Source organism: Eptesicus fuscus, chromosome 1, assembly GCF_027574615.1.
Source record: "Eptesicus fuscus isolate TK198812 chromosome 1, DD_ASM_mEF_20220401, whole genome shotgun sequence".
Classification (NCBI taxonomy): Eukaryota; Metazoa; Chordata; class Mammalia; order Chiroptera; family Vespertilionidae; genus Eptesicus; species Eptesicus fuscus.
Window position 1 is genome coordinate 57,680,710 of NC_072473.1, and position 17,502 is coordinate 57,698,211.

General features: G+C 39.9%; 1 protein-coding gene across 1 annotated transcript in view; it reads left to right on the forward strand.

The window, feature by feature from the left end:
- Positions 1-17,502, forward strand: part of LOC103302501 (cytochrome b-245 heavy chain) — a 39,589-nt gene that overhangs the window by 18,521 nt on the left and 3,566 nt on the right. Inside the window, exons 7-12 of the mRNA XM_008159538.3 lie at positions 1,752-1,881; positions 4,395-4,487; positions 9,273-9,526; positions 12,549-12,711; positions 14,330-14,476; positions 17,061-17,185. Of these exons, the coding sequence (XP_008157760.1) occupies positions 1,752-1,881; positions 4,395-4,487; positions 9,273-9,526; positions 12,549-12,711; positions 14,330-14,476; positions 17,061-17,185 (912 nt within the window). The remainder of the gene's footprint in view (positions 1-1,751; positions 1,882-4,394; positions 4,488-9,272; positions 9,527-12,548; positions 12,712-14,329; positions 14,477-17,060; positions 17,186-17,502) is intronic.

Here is a 17,502-nt window from a genome sequence, read left to right on the forward strand (position 1 = left end):
TATTTACCCATTTTCTATCTACTACTTATACTGGTGGACTGATTGCTCACATCTTATGACTAGGTAATGGCTGAACTGGGTTTAAAATCCAGGCTTTCTAATTTCTGATCCTGGCATCGAGAAGGAGACAATAAAATTATTTTTCTATTTCTTTCTCTCCATGTAAACGTGGGCATTAAGAACTTAAATAATTATCATTTGTTGGACGCTTACTTTGTATCTGGAATTTGTTATGCATCATGCCAATTGATAGTAAAAATAAATATTTGATGAGGTCCTAGTGTACCTATTTTATAGTTGAAGCTGAGGCTCAAATGATGTTCAATACCTTGTCCAAGTTCACCTGGGATTTGAAACCAAGGCTGCTTGGCTTGGATCCAGAACTATTTTCACCAGATCATTCTGCTTCTAGTTACTTAGTCTCTCTAAACCTCATTGTTGTCATATGTGAAATGGGAGTACTAATACTTACCTTTCAGGTTTGTTATGTGGATTAAATGAGATAATTTGATACAGTGCCTTTTCCTAGGCCAGATATATAATAGATGCTCAATACATGGTAATTTCTTCCCCAAGATCTAGGGATAGAAAAGGATGGTTAATGACCTTGAATTAAAACATTATCAGAATATCACAAATGGCACAATAAATTTTGGATCCCTAAACAAACTTCTAGAAAGGACCTTCTATTTCTCTTCTTATTACATCTTCTGAAGACCCTGCTATCTATGTTTCTTGAGGTCAGGGACATGACTTCTTTAACTTTGTGCCTCCCTTGCTATATCCCACTAAGCCTGTATTGTCTTAAGTTTTAGTAGTTGCTCAATTAGTATTTATTGAAGTGAATGGGCTCTGAGCACTTCAAGGGAGAAACCATTAGTGTTCATGTCTGTGATAATGTCTTAAATTCTACAAAGTTAAGTCATCTTAAATTGAACTCAAACTTTTGGTTTAATTTAGACAATTTTGAAGCAAATAAAGCACTTGTACCAAGCCTCATGGCTATTGGTTATAACTTCAGGGGTTGTCAACTATACAAAGGTGCCTGCTCTAGAGGAATAAAATTAGCCCATGTTCTACTGGCCAAGGTCTTTGCCTGTAGGACTGGCCTCACAGAGGGAGCATCTTGTTCTAAACTGCACAAAGGCACTGTATGGGTTAGCAGTTGATTTGTTAGATTTGTAGCTTTTTGTTTGTTTATAAATGAAAATAATTCTAGAAACAGAAGCACAAATGCTCCCTTTAAGAAAACATATATTGATCTAAAACTTCTCCTTTATAAGGTTACATATAAATATTATTTGTGTTATTGTACATGATTTTTTCTACTGCTAAAGATCATATATTTTCTTTCCTTTTCTTTAATCTATTTGGAAGGAGCAATTAGATATAACATTTTAGTGAAAAGTACAAGACCCATATTAGAATACTTAAAATGTGCCCAGCCCTGGCTGGGTGGTTCAGTTGGTTGGAGCTTTGTCCCATAAACCAAAAGGTTGTGGGTTCATTTCCAAGTCAGGGCACATACCTAAGTTACAGGTTTGATCCCTGGTCAGGGCAAGTACAGGAGGCAACAGATGCAATAGATGAATGGTTCTCTCTCACATTGATGTTTTTCTTCTTCTTCTTAACTCTCTAAAATCAATAAAAGCATCTTCTCGGTTGAGGATTAATTAAAATATGCCCAGACTGTCAAGAAATTTGCTTAATTTCCTGCTACTAAATGATCTGTACTTACATTTCCTCTCCAGGCGAATTGTACGTGGGCAGACCCCAGAGAGTTTGCAGAAGCACAATATAACAATATGTTATCAAAACATCTCAGATTGGGGGAAAACAAAGGACTGCCCAGTCCCTCAGTTCTATGGCAACCCTCCTATGGTATGTACAATTCATTGTTGCTGTTACAGTTTCATTACCAAAATCTTCAAACTGTGTCTAAGAAATACATACAAATGCCATGGAGTTGTTCATTATAAATGTCATGGAACTGTTAGAATGTTATAAGTATCTACTTTTTTTTTTCTACTGAAGTTAATATAGAATTATTTCTTAAAAAGTAAACTTTGCATTGGTCTTTTATGAACGTCCTGAAATAAAAATCAGAAAAGCATTGTTTTTGAAAGTGGTCTTTGGGATCAAGAAGTTCTATCTTTTCTCTTCTGGATGTGAAGATCACAATAATACCAGTTGATGATTTCAGAGGAATTCCATCATGAGCTGAGTTGGGTAGTTTAGATAATCATGTATAAGGAGCTAGAAAGTAAGTCTTTTGGATTTGGGAAGGAAATCAATGAGGTGACACATAGGGTTGCCTTTAGGCATCCGGAGGTCCTGTCAATGAGGCATAAAAAAGGTTGGACAGCCAGGTTCATACTAACATGCAATGGCATTGCATGGTACGGTGGGAGTGTGGCAAGGGTGACAAAGAGGAAACATGCTGAAACATTTACTTTCTTTTGTTGGGAGCTCCAAAGAACTCCGTTTTGTGTATTATTTATTTTTTATTTATTTCTATTTATTAATCATCACCCCAGGAGTGAGGATATTTTTTCCATTGACCCTTAGAGAGAGTAGAAGGGAGTGGGGAGGGGAGAGAGAGAGAGAAAAACATTGACGTGAGAGAGACACATCCATTGGCTGTCTTCCATTTGCTCCCTGACCGGGACCCTGGGATGGAGCCTGCAACAGAGGTATGTGCATTTGAATGGGAATCAAACCAGCAACCTTCGGTCCATGGGCCAATCTCTAACCATTTAGCATACCAGCCAGGGCCATTTTGTGTAATCTTAATATCTCTGTTGTATAGAATTAGAAGTGGGCCCTGGGATGTTCATACCCCTCCCCCCACTTTGGAAAGCAGTATACTTTATTGGTTATTATGCTAGCCATTGGTATAAAGCTAGCCAAAAAAATCAACATTTGTATAGGACTTCTGAGCAGAATTATTATTTTTTTTCCTTAAGCCCAGTATAATATAATGGTAAATTTCCCATTTCATTTCCTCTTTTCTTTTTTCCTACTCTACTAATATAAGACTACTCTTCCTTTAGACACAGCATGTTCTCTAAGACTTAACATCTTTAAGCATCCTTGCTCAATACTGAAAGCAACCAGACACCTCAGTGAACTGTCCCCACTACCTGCAGACATCAACGGAAATTATAAAAAGGGAACTGAATTTCAGGTTCTCTTTATAAGCTAGAAGAAGGCACATTTCCTTGAAGACAGCTGGAGTCAGAGTACTACTATCTTAACAAGCATCTACCTCAGAGGAGCTTCTGGGTTCTGGAGGATATTAGAGGCAATGTCCAAGACCTGGCTCCATTCAATGGAGTCCCATGGTGGCACCCAATAAATAGATAGATGGTCCCAGACTGTTTTAAAAGCCTGTGCCATAAAAACAAAGGCCAGAAACAGAACAAAACTGACTTTTGGGGTAGATATTCTTCAACTGTGGCTAGAGAGGGCAACATTTAGGTGATAGTGCCTTCTAAAACTCTTTGCTACTTCAGGTATTAAATTAGGTGCTCTCAACTTCCAATAAATAGTTTCTAAAAAATAATTTAATAGAAAGATCATATGTGAGAGTATGAGAAACACTTCGTGGTTTTATTTCCTTCTTGGAATCCATTCTGGAATGTCATCTTTTAGATGGTATTTTCTTCTAAAATTCTTTACTACTTCAGGTATTAAACTAGAAACCTAACTTACTGAGTCCAGGAATGGATTTATCTAGCATAAAAGTTTCCATATAGCCAACAATGCTATAAGGTAATTCTAGTGTTCTGAAACACCACCAATTCTGACAAGAGGGGAATCTAAAAAAATCTGAAAATCTGTGGGTATGTCCTTATTCAGCAAGTGCATTGCATAGTTCCTAGGAACTTACCAGAATATTAGAGAAACAGTTAAATTCTTACATAAAATTTCTCATCTTGCAAAAGAATACATTTTGACTACGTAACAATTGAAAGCATTTGCAATATTGCATTAAAAATATGGTGTTGCTGAAATGCTATCTTTTAGAGAAATGTTGATTCTGAAACCAGCCTTGCTCTGCTGTAGGGTTATTGCAACTGCTGTTGCAATACTAGGAGGAAATCCCATTCTTGTGCACAGTTCCTCTTTGGAAAGTTTCATACTGTAGATATGAAACTTTATGGCCTTGCACAGTTCCACAATATGACCTTGGAGAATGTTCATTTTTACTGGCTCAATGTTTAAATTTAATTTTAGATGTTTTTTATTTTTGCTTTCTATTGTAGAACACATTTACTAATATAAATTATTTTAAAAGGCTACAAAGTTTATCTTGACTTCTAAAATGTTTTGTCCCCATGAATCTTTTATTAGCTATCACCCTTTTAAAAAATATTTCTTTCTGATTACAGACTTGGAAATGGATAGTGGGTCCCATGTTCCTGTACCTCTGTGAGAGGCTTGTACGGTTTTGGAGATCTCAACAGAAGGTGGTCATCACCAAGGTATTAGCTGGTTTAAAAATTACTAATAGAATTTAACTATAGCATGGAAAAATCTCCCCAAGCTCTATATAACATTGGTCAGAGCTCTTTTTTTACTCAGTTTTTAAAAATTATTATTAAGCTTAGAACAGAGAGATGAACTAGTTAATTTCAATGCACTTAGCTTGATAATCAAATGGTTGGGCTTTTAACTGGATAAACTAGAAGTTCACATTTTATGTTGAAAAATGAACCCAAATGTTTTGTGTAAATGAATGTGGTGTGTGTGTGTGTGTGTGTGTGTGTGTGTGTGTGTGTGTGTAGAGGAGAGGGACATAAAATGATAATGTGATTAGTTAAGAGAAGAGAAACAAGAGGAGTGCAAAATAGCATACATTGAGCCTTAAAATATTCAGATGCCAAAAGAACCAGGGAACTTTGGTTGAGGTTGAGATAGCTTCCCAGGTCCCTTTACCTCCTTTTCTGTGCTTTGTATGTGATCATAGACTAAAAAATTAAAGTGCCCATAGTCTTAAGCAAGTTACTAACTAAACTGCATCAAGAATTGAGTCTCAAAAAAATAAATAAATAAATAAACTTTCTCTTATAAAAAAAAAATTGAGTCTCCTAGCTCAAGTATATAGTGGTTTTCTCCCCAATAATCTATGCTACTTCTCATCGTTACATAAATAAATAATGTCCAGCTAAATAAATAGAAACTTATTATTGTTTCAGGAAACACCAGACAAGACTATTTAAATATATATATTTAAAGCTACATGTAGAAGGTTTATTGGAGCATGTTCTCAGGAAATGAACCTATCAAAGAATAGAAAGGCAAGATTGGGAAAGGAAAAATCTGACCCTAAATATGGTTGCAATATACAATATTGTTGGCGAGATGTATGTGTATATATATATATATATATATGTATATATATATGTGTATATATATATATGTGTATATATATATATATATACATACATCTCGCCAACAATATTATATATATATATGCTGAATATATATATATATATATATATATATATATATATATATATCCTACCTAATAAAAGAGTAATATGCTAATTGACTGTACCTTCGCTACACCCACAGCCAATCAGGGCGCTATGCAAATTAACCCAGCAAAGATGACAGCCCCCATGCACTGCCCCGCACCCCATCACTGAGGTACCCAGGCAGCGGCTGGCGCGGGGGCCACCGCCTCTCCGATCGCGATCACTGAGCAGACCGGGCAGCTGGCGGCATGGGGCGGGGGTGATCCCTGAGAGGGACCCGGGTGGCCGAGGCACAGGGCGGGGGGATCACTGAGAGGGACCTGGGTGGCCGAGGCACGGGGCAGGGGGATCGCTGAAAGGGGCCCGGGCAGCCAGCGGGGCGGGGCAGCTGCAGTGCCCACTCCGCGCCGCAGGCCGCCACAGCTCCCATCGCAATCGCTGAGAGGAAAACTGGTGCCGGCAGGAAAACTGGTGCCGGCAGCCAGGTGAAGGAAGGTCTATTGCACGAATCTTCATGCAACGGGCCTCTAGTATTTATATATATATATATATATATATATATATATATATATATATATAGATACACATATATATATAGATATATATTATATATATATATGCTGAATATGTATATTCTAGAGGCCCGGTGCATGAAATTCGTGCAAGGGGGGGAAGGGGTGGGGGGTGTCCCTCAGGCCAGCCTGCACCCTCTCCAATCTGGGGCCCCTTGAGGGATGTTCGACTGCCTGTTTAAGCCCGATCCTGGTGGTATCGGGCCTAAACGGGCAGTCGGACATCCCTCTCACAATCCAGGACTGCTGGCTCCCAACTGCTGGCCTGTCTGCCTTCCTGATTGCCCCTAACCGCTTCTGCCTGCCAGCCTGATCACCCCCTAATCATTCCCCTGCCAGCTTGATTGATTCCTAACTGCTCCCCTGCCAGCGTGTTTGCCCCTAACTGCCCTCCCCTAGGGGCCTGGTCTCCCCCAACTGCTCTCCCCTGCAGGCCTAGGTCCCACCCAACTGCCCTTCCCTGCAGGCCCGGTCACCCCCAACTTCCCTCCTTTGCTGGCCTGGTCACCCCTAACTTCCCTCCCCTGCAGGCTTGATTGCCCCCAACTTCCCTCCCTTGCGGGCCTGGTCCCTCCCAACTGCCCTCCCCTGCTGGCCATCTTGTGGTGGCCATCTTGTGTCCACATGGGGGCAGCCATGTTGTGTGTTGGAGTGATGGTTAATCTGCATATTACTCTTTTATTAGATAGGATAGAGGCCTGGTGCACAGGTGTGGGCCAGCTGGTTTGCCCTGAAGGGTATCCCGGATCAGGGTGGGGTTCCCTTGGGGTGTGGGGTGGCCTGGGTGAAGGGCCTGTTGTGGTTTGCAGGCCGGCCACATCCCCTGGCGACCCAAGCAGAGGCCCTGGTTTCTGGAATTTATTTACCTTCTACAATTAAAACTTTGTAGCCTGGAGCGGAGGCCTAAGCCAGCCAGGGCTGCAGAAGCTTTGCTTCCTCCATTGCCATGGGAAACCCAAGCCTCCCGCTCTTTCCAGCTCAGTGGCTGCCACCATTTCTGTTTGGATTTGTTTACCTTCTATAATTGAAACTTTGTAGCCTTGAGTGGAGGCTTAGGCCTGCAACGGCATGCAGAAAGCTTGGCTTCCTTTGTTACCGGGAAAACCCAAGCCTCCCTCCTGCTCTCTGTGGCTGTAGCCATCTTGGTTGGGTTTATTTGCATATTTGCTCCTGATTGGCTGGTGGGCATGGCTTGTGGGTGTAGCAGAGTTAGGGTCAATTTGCATATTACTCTTTTATTAGGTAGGATTGATTTCAAAGAGAGGAAGGGAGAGGGAGAGAGAATCATTGATTGGCTGCCTCCAGAATGTCTCCCTCCCCCCCCCCCCCCCAACTAGGAATCCATTCCCCAATCCGGGCATGTGCCATGACCAGGAATTGAAGCCTGACCTACTGGTTCATAGGTCGATGCTCAACCACTGAGCCACACTGGCTAGGCAGACAAGACTATATTTGTCAAATAAAATTTAGTTCAATTCAGTTCAGTTCAAAAAGTATTTACCAAAACACTATTATGGCTTATTTTTGCAATATGCACAAATTCTTCCTGTCCTTCACCCTAACTTTTCTTTCTTGTCAACTAAGGAAGGTTATAGTAAAGACGGTCCATCGGGCATTAGAAATCTGGAAATACAAAAAGTCACAAAAGTTTTCCTTTTATGATACCTATATTGTACTATAAGAAAAATCCCACAGATCAACAAAAAAGAGCTACATCAAAATTTCCCTTACTAGACTAGAACTGACTAACCAAGTAAGTATTCCCTTAAACATATTTCTAAGGCAAACTTATTTTCCTTTGAAGAAAATAGATACTCATTTTCTTCCCATATAAGCATACATAAGAAACAATGCATAATCTATAAGTATTCCAGTGATAAAGCTGTCCCCTAGTACATTTTATTAAATTCAATCCTAATTTTGCCTATGGTAACAAAATTGCTATATGGTAAAAATTTGTTTCACCATACAATAATGCAACATGGTAAACATAATTTTCAAAATAATCTTGATAAATTTTTATTTTCCGTTTTCAAAATGAAGCTTTATAACTCTATTTCAGTGATGAAGGGAAGTTGGTTACAGCTTTATCATGTAAGATATATTTAAATCACAAGTTTCAAAATGCTTGGCAATTTTTATTAAAAGGACTTCCCATTCTATTCTTCCTCACTGGTGAAAAAAAAAGCTCAGCAAGATTAGTCAACATTGGGAAACTGCTATTTTTTCTATTGATTTCTCTTTCCTTGTATATCTCTTAGTTTGTTTTTAGTTGTACATATGAAGTCCTAGGCTTTTCAGGAATCATCAAAGAAACAATATATTACTTTCTGTATTGAAATGAAAGCTTTCTATTGTGTCCTATTTTTAAAAATTATTTACTGACTCACCAATTAATGTACATTTATACTGCCCCCCCCCTTTTTGCTATTATAAACAAAGATGTTATCAAATTCCATGTATACGGATTGATGGCAATGGGTAGGTAGGGCCTGGCTTTGAGAAAGATAGTGTATTCCTCAAATAGGGAGAAATGTAGAAACAATGCCTAGAGTCAGACAGGTTTGAGGTGTGACTCAGGACAAAGGCAGATAAACATAGTTAGCCTTAATTTGGAAGATGTTGCTATAACTCACCAATAGGGTCTTCTTCCTCTTCTATCCAGATGCTAAGGCTCTCATTCCCTAGGGAGACAGGAAGACTGAGCAGGAAACCATCTCTTCTTTCTGTTTCTAGCCCCTGCCTTGACTTCTTAGAGAAAAAAAACCACATGATAATAAGCTGGTCAATTCCCTTGTAAGACTCTGAGATAGAAAGCTACATGTAGAAGGTTTATTGGAGCATGTTCTTGGGAGATGAACCTATCAAAGAAAAGAAAGGCAAGATTGGGAAAGGAAAAAGCTGACCCTAAATATGGTTGCAATTGCAGCCTCAGATAATCCTACAGAGAGTGCTGGAGTTAGTATGGCCCCTTGGAGTTGTCCCAAATTGAGGAGAGGAGCCAAGTCTCTCTTCTTAGGCATCAGCTCATCATTGGTCATAGGCTACAGCTGAGGCCAATGCCCAATGAGAGAGATATCTGCTGCAGGAAATGCTGTGTTGGCCCTGAAGAAAGGACCTGGGTGTGGCATCTTAGTTCAGCCCTTTATCCATACAGACATTGAAAAGGCAAGTTTTTGGGAAAGTGTAGTTTTCAGAGATATGTTTTGTTCCGTAGGTGGTGACTCATCCTTTCAAAACCATTGAGCTACAGATGAAGAAGAAGGGATTCAAGATGGAAGTGGGACAATATATTTTTGTCAAGTGTCCCAAGGTGTCCAAGCTGGAATGGCACCCTTTCACACTGACCTCTGCCCCTGAGGAAGACTTTTTTAGCATCCATATCCGCATTGTTGGGGACTGGACAGAGGCACTGTTCAATGCTTGTGGCTGTGATAAGCAGGAGTTTCAAGATGCCTGGAAATTACCTAAGTGAGTACAAAGCACATATAACAAAGGCATATGAGTTCAGGAAAAATGGCACTAAATAGCTCCTCTCCCCCCATCTCTCACTGTCTCCTGAGTTTGACAAAATACATAGGTTCTACAAATATAGGTAGCTATCTCTGTGTGTGTGGTGTGTTTGTTCACATATTTATAAATCTTATATGAAAGGTAAAATATTTGAATCAAATATTAACAATGAACATTCCCAAATTCCTTTCAATATATAAGGATTAAGGCCAAGGTATATTAACCTTTCTAACAAGCAAACATAGTATATTAAAGATGTTCTTAAAATATAATTGGTGCAGAGAAACTAAGATGGCAGCATAGGTAAACACCTAAACTGCTGCCTTGCACAACAATTTCAAAACTACAACTAAAAGACAAAATGGACATCATCCAGAACCACAGGAAGGCTGGCTGAATGGAAATTCTACAACTATAAGGAAAGAGAAAAGCACACTGAGACTCAGAGGAGCTGCAGGAGGCAGAGGTACTGAGACATGCGAACGGAGAGGACTAAGCAACTGAGTGCGCAGCTGGCTTTCTCAAGAGGGAGGGAGACAAAAGCTCCCGACTGCGCTGAACTCCAGTTCTGGGCGAGACTCTGGGGACCCAGACTCATACGGGATGAAACTGGAAGGTCAGGAAAGAGAAAAGCACACTGAGACTCAGAGCAACTGCGGAAGGCAGAGGTACCGAGGAGCGTGCATGGAGAGGGCAGGCAACTGAGTACACGGCTGGCTTTCTCAAGAGGGAGGGAGACAAAAGCTCCCGACTGCACTGAACTCCAGTTCTGGGTGAGACTCTGGGGACCCAGACTCATTCGGGGAGAAACTGTACTGTCTGGCAGTAGGCGGAACTCGAGGGCAGCTTTCTCTCAGAGGTGCTTACAGTGATTACCACGGGACACTGAGACACAGGTGCCTATTAGGGCATGGCTGATGGGAAACCAATGCTGTCTGCTCCGCCCTGAGACTCCGCCCCATCCAAGCTGAGCACAGAGGCTTTTGCAGGTCTTTTCCCATAAGGGTGTCTCCAGCACAGAAGTTCTCCCATCGTAGACACAGCTGATCCTCACAGCCAATTGGCATGGAGGTCAATTCCTCCCAGTGATACCAACAACAATCAAGGATTAACTACAACAAGACTGTGCACACAGCCCACAAAGGGGTGCACCAAGAGTGTCCACATCAGGTAACTGGGGAGGCTGAGCCACTGGGCCCTATAGGACACCTAGCACACAAAGCCACTCTATCAACTCAGGGAAGGAGCCAAAATGTGGAGACAAAGAAACAGATCACAAATTAAAGAAATGGAGAAAAGCAAACGAGTGGATATAGAGTTCAAAACCACAGTTATAAGGTTTTTCAAGAATTTTTCTAGAAAAGGCTGATAAATTTAGGAAGACCCTTGAGAATATGAAAAAGGACCAACTAGAAATTAAGCATACACTGACTGAAATAAAAAATATTATACAGAGATCTAACAGCAGACTAGAGGATCGCAAGAATCAAGTCAAAGATTTGAAATACAAAGAAGCAAAAAACAATCAACCAGAAAAGCAAAAAGCAAAAAGAGTCCAAAAATATGAAGATAGTGTAAGGAGCCTCTGAGGCAACTTCAAGCATACCAACATCAGAATTATGAGGGTGCCAGAAGACGAGAGAGAGCAAGATACTGAAAACCTATTTGAAGAAATAATGACAGAAAACTTTCCCCATCTGGTGAAAGAAATAGACTTACAAGTCCAGGAAGCGCAGAGAACCCCCCAAAAAAGGAATCCAAAGAGGACCACACCAAGACACATCATAATTAAAATGCCAAGAGCAAAATACAAAGAGAGAAACTTAAAAGCAGCAAGAGAAAAACAGTTAGTTACCTGCAAGGGAGCACCCATATGACTGTCAGCTGATTTCTCAACAGAAACTTTGAAGACCAGATAGGAGTGGCAAGAAATATTCAAAGTGATGAATAGCAAGAACCTACAACCAAGATTACTCTACCCAGCAAAACTATCATTCAGAATTGAAGGGCAGATAAAGAGCTTCACAGATAAGAAAAAGCTAAAGGAGTTCATCACCACCAAACCAGGATTACATGAAATGTTGAAAGGTATTCTTTAAGAAGAGGAAGAAGAAAAAGTAAAGATAAAAATTATGAACAACAAATACATATATATCAGCAAGTGAATCTAAAAATCAAGTGAATAAAAACATCTGATGAACAGAATAAACTGGTGAATATAATAGAATCAGGGGCATAGAAAGGAGTGGACTGACAATTCTCTGAGGGAAAAGGGTGTGGGGGTACAGGAAGAGACTGGACAAAAATCGTACACCTATGGTTGAGGACAGTGGTAGGGGGTAAGGGCAGAGGGTGGGGTGGGAACCAGGTGGAGGGGAGCTCTGAGGGGAAAAGAGGAACAATTGTAATAATCTGAACAATAAAGATTTATTAAATTTAAAAAATAATATATAATTGGTGCATGTTATTTGAGGGTAAATGCCATATATCATTCATTTTACCTCCTTCTCCTCATATGCCTAACATGGTATTAGGCACTTAGTAGATGCTGAAGAAAAGTTTGTTGAATAACTCAATGAATACACAGATGAAAATTGGACACATTAAAGCTACAAGATGTTTTGATGTAAAAATTTCTCACTTTACTTCAATGTGTAATAAAAGCAGAAATTTCAAGCATGGGACACCCTGACAAGAAATACAGACATGTGTGTACGTGGGAGGCTGTGGGTGAAGGGGGATGAGGAGATGAACAAAATACCCTTGAGAATTACCAAATGTTTTCAATAAGCTAAGAATTCCTACTTCCAACTCCAATGTTCATACTAAGTTGGTTACTTGAAAGCTGTTTCACAAAATACAGTGCTCCATATCCTGGTTTGAAGTGACATATTGCACACCCCTAGGAATAATATGTGCCCCATCACACTCTGAAGAGTAGGATATGTCTGTAACCGTCTCCTCTTATGCTTCCCTCCAGGATAGCTGTTGATGGACCCTTTGGCACAGCCAGTGAAGATGTGTTCAGCTATGAGGTGGTGATGTTAGTGGGAGCAGGGATTGGGGTCACACCCTTTGCATCCATTCTCAAGTCAGTCTGGTACAAATATTGCAATAATGCCACCAATCTGAGGCTCAAAAAGGTAGGTTCCATTATTATTGAGAGGGCTTGGAACATTCGTCACACTCTGGCAGGTGAAGCCTGAGAGACCCTTTGTGGCTGAGGGTGGCAGGGACCAAGGGAAGTGTAGGCCCGTTAGTAAAAGTAGTATACTGAATTTGTATATTACTATATAGAATAGTATATTACAAGAAATTTGGAAGAAAGAAAGTTGGGGTAGAGAGAAAGTATTTACAACCCCAATCCAATAGCTATCCTTGTTTGTATATTCTCTTTCAATATTCCCCACATGTTTACATATTTTTAGAAAATTGTAAATAATGCAGATGTAAACTATCATGGCCTGTTTTTCTAGAAACAGTGTTTTTCTATGTTGCTGCAGGCTTTACAGTAATCATTTTAATGATTCCTTCATGTTCCATTGAGAGGATATAGAATATTTTTTTCTATCATCCTAGTTTAGTGACCAAGATCAATTTCATTTTCAGCCTACCAATACTTTTGTTGCAGGAAGAGGGCAGGAGACATGTCTTTCATGTAACTTTTGCTTTCTTAGGATAACTCTTCAGAATAATTTCCCAGAGGATTTTTTTTTGTCCCATGTAAATTTGGTTTCATTATATGATAAAGGACATCTTTAATGAAACTTGAAACATTCTAATAACCCTAGATATTACCTCTAATGGGAACATTAAACTTATCATGACTTTTAATTCTCCCCTTTTTCTATTTTCTATGTGAGGAAGGTTTGGGTAGAAATACTTTTTTCCTTAGGAACTCAGGAATGTCTGGTAGTAGCAGGCAGGGAATTAGTCCTGTGATTTGAGGTTCTAGATTAGTCTAGATTGTAGTGGTCTTTCTGAGAGGAGGTATGAGGGAATCCAGGGATTCTGTGAAGGCAGGAACAGACCAAGAGAAAAAGAGTTGGGCTAATATTTTTCTTAAACTTTGTATGTTTGAAGCCAAGCTATTCATTTACTTCCTGGCCAATGTGAAGGCCAGAGCAGGTTCATCTGAACTAGCTTGTCAAATTTCTAGAGCTTTCTGAAAACTTCTTTCTAAACCTTTTGAGCAACAAGAAAAAGTTGGGAGGAGGAAAGTAATCCCTGTGTCAAGGCTGATAGGGCCTCTCCTATATAATGAAGAGCTAATGTGCAAATGGTCATTGTATCCTTGAGCCCTCGTGCCCTTGCACCGGGGCCAGGGCCGGGGGACCTGAGGCTGAGCTGGGGGACTTGTGGCTGCACCCCCACTCTGGTACCAGGGCCAGGGGGACCTGAAGCCTTGCCCCCCATCTGGCAGGGCTTGATGGGGACCTGAGGCTGTGCCTTCCCGCCCGCCCGGCGGGGCTTGATGGGGGTGGGGCCAGCCAGATCTGAGTCTCACATGATTTCCAGGCACATGCAGGTGGGCGGGGACTTGACTCTGGGTCCTGCAGTGTGCCCCAGACTCTGACAGAAAGGAGATTTTCATATACATTTTACTAATTTTCTTTCATCTCTGACACTTCTATTATAGAGAAAGGGCAAATAGCAATATTAATATATTTCCTCTAATTAATTCCCTTTTAATGTGCATGAATTTCATGCACCAGGCCACTAGTTTAAATATAATCTGCTTTATGATCTGTCCTCTTTCAGATCTACTTCTACTGGCTCTGCCGGGACACACATGCCTTTGAGTGGTTTGCAGACTTGCTCCAGCTGCTGGAGACCCAGATGCAGGAGAGAAACAATGCTGGCTTCCTCAGCTATAACATCTACCTCACTGGCTGGGATGAGTCACAGGTGAGGACAAGATCTCAAATTTCAGATCCTTCCCACAGTGCCCAGGGCTTACTGACTTCCCTTTGGCTATTGAAGTGTCTTCTGCACTGTTTTTACTAAGAACAGTTGATTGATTCCAGTGATTCAACCCATTCACTCTCACTCAATATCCCCACACATTCAGACTGTTGAGATGATATTTTAAAGTTGATATCTGTGGAACAGATCAAAGCTAAGTTGCTGACAAGGAATAAAAGCCAAGACTAACCTTATAAGATAAATGCCACCACAGGGGGTCTCAAACAAGGTAGACCAGAGGATCCACAGGGTAATGAGAAGATAGTATTAGCTCTCTTTCTCTCTCTCTCTTTATATCTACACACATATACATACATACCTTTAATTTCCAATGTATGCATGTTTTATAATATACACAATACATATACTATGTGCCAGATATTCTTTTTTTAAAAAATACATTTTTATTGATTTCAGAGAGAGGAAGGGAGAAAGGGAGAGAGATAGAAACATCCATGAGACAGAAACATTGATTGGCTGCCTCCTGCATGCCCCCTATTGGTGATAGAGCCCACAACCTGGGAATGTTCCCTGACCAGGCATCAAACTGTGACCCCCTGGTACATGGGTTAATGCTCAACCACTGAGCAACACCGGCCAGGCCTTAATAGTGTTTTAGTGTTTATATAGTTTGTTTAATTGAAACCTCACAACAACCCTATGAAGTAACCACTATTATTATCCACATTTCACAGATGAGGAAACCAAGGCCCAGAACAAGTTAGGTCATTTGTCCAAGAGCATCCAATTAGTAATTAGCAGAGTCATAATATTCCAGAGCGGCACTCTTAGCAACTTCTAGTAGTTTGCTATTATCATTTGTAGATAAAACAAAATATATCTAACAAAGGTGACATATATATATTACATATCTATGTATGTATATATGTGTGTATATGTATGTATCCCCTCCCTCCAGGGACATTTAGCAATGTAAGCATTCCAAAATTCACAAAACAACCCCTCACAACAAAGAATTATCTAGTCCTACATGACAAAAGAGCTTCAATTGAGAAACTCTAAAACAAGTTAATTCCAAGAGGATAGCATTTATAAATAAGCAAACATTAATGACTTGCATGGAAACAGCATAAGCTGTCACTCTGAGAGAAGAACTACATGAAGAGTCTCTGCCTATTCCTGTGTCTCAGTGGCTCCTCAATCTTGGGCATCTTTCCCATGCACCATGTACCTTGAAAATTGACTTTTTCTCATTTGGGTTTTGACATATTGTTTAGCATAGATTCTCCAAGTCTTAGAAGAGTCTTGTTGCAAATGGGCCAGGGACACATGACCATGAAAATTGCTAGTCCAGAAAAGTGGTTTCAAGATGCAACTTCTGCAATTTAAAAACAAAACAACAATAACAAATACTTGATAAAAAATGAAACCGAGAAAAAAAACAACACGAAAATAAAGAAGAAAAAAAGAAACCCAGAAAAAACTCTATAATATATAAATTGTTTTGCAGTTTTGATATTTAAAAAGCCAGATATAGTTTTTGATGGGAAATTTATTTGTATTGAAAAAGAATTATTTTGCTTTGCAAAAATAGTCTCTACAGGATTATTAAACCAAAATAACCACCCTTCTTACCTCATTCATCCTCTGCCCAGAGAATGTAAAATCTGATTTAATTTTTAAATAGATTTAATTAGCTGCTTTTATGAAAAATATGTGTTCAAACTGAAGCTCCCTAAAATGGTAGCAGAAATCAATATGTGACACACATACACACACAAACTAGCTTTAGGCTTGATTTGATGTCTCATGATGTTATCAAAATATGAGTGCATTTTAGTCAATGGTTGTTTTAAATCTTAGTGATTCCCCTAAAGAAGTGGGAGTGGAAATATATTAGTGCAAAGAAAGAAAATAATGGAACAGATGAGATACAGAAGCAAAAGAAAAACAAGTGAGACAGAAAATTTGAATCCTACCCACACTTCAAAGACTGAATCAAATGCTGCCACCCTGAAACCATCCTATAGCTTCCCACCCCAACTCCCTCCTTTGCTCTCATTGAGATGTTTGTGTCTCTTCCACAGCACTCATCATACCTTATTCTATAAATATGATTATTCATGTTGATATTTCAAGGTCTGCCCTCCTAGTTTATAAATTGCATGAGGAGACCTAGTTTTTTCTTTTCTTTTTTTTTTATCCTCACTGAAGGTATTTTTTCCATTAATTTTTAGAGAGTGGAAGGGAGGGAGGAGGGGGAAGAGAAAGAAGCATCCATGTGAGAGACACACTGATTGGTTGCCTCCCTCATGAGCCCCGACCAGGACCAGCAATTGAACCTGATGCCCTTGGTTACACAGGCTGACGCTCTAACCACTGTGCAACCGGCTAGGGCTGTTGATCTTTTTTATCTTCTACCCTACAGCATGCCTTACTCCAAATATATATAGGTCATTTGTCCTTGCTTTGTGAGATACGTAAATATTTCAGAAAAAAATAAACATGTTTCTACAGCATGTCTTTTTTTTTTTTTCTTTTTCTGAATTCATTTCTTATCCTGTAGGCTAATCACTTTGCTGTGCACCATGACGAAGAGAAAGATGTCATCACAGGCTTGAAACAAAAGACTTTGTATGGACGGCCCAACTGGGATAATGAGTTCAAGACAATTGCGAGTCAACACCCAAAGTAAGGCATTTCCTGCTTCAAGGTGTTCTTGAGTCTTGTGGTCTGTCTAAAAGCAGCAGCTCCCAAATATTGAAAATAAAACTACCCAGATTCCTATATTTACACCTAATGGAAGGTTCTACATATCTCTGACTTCAAGATGAGTCTTTCAATCACATCAAAATTACCTGGTGAGTTATTAGAAACAAAGATTCTCAGGCCCCCACCTTGGACATTCTGAATCTTGTTCCTCCCAAGTAAGACCATAAGTTGGTTCTTTTCTTTCACCTTCTAAATTTCACTAGTGTCTCTACTTTTTAATTCAACACAATTTATAC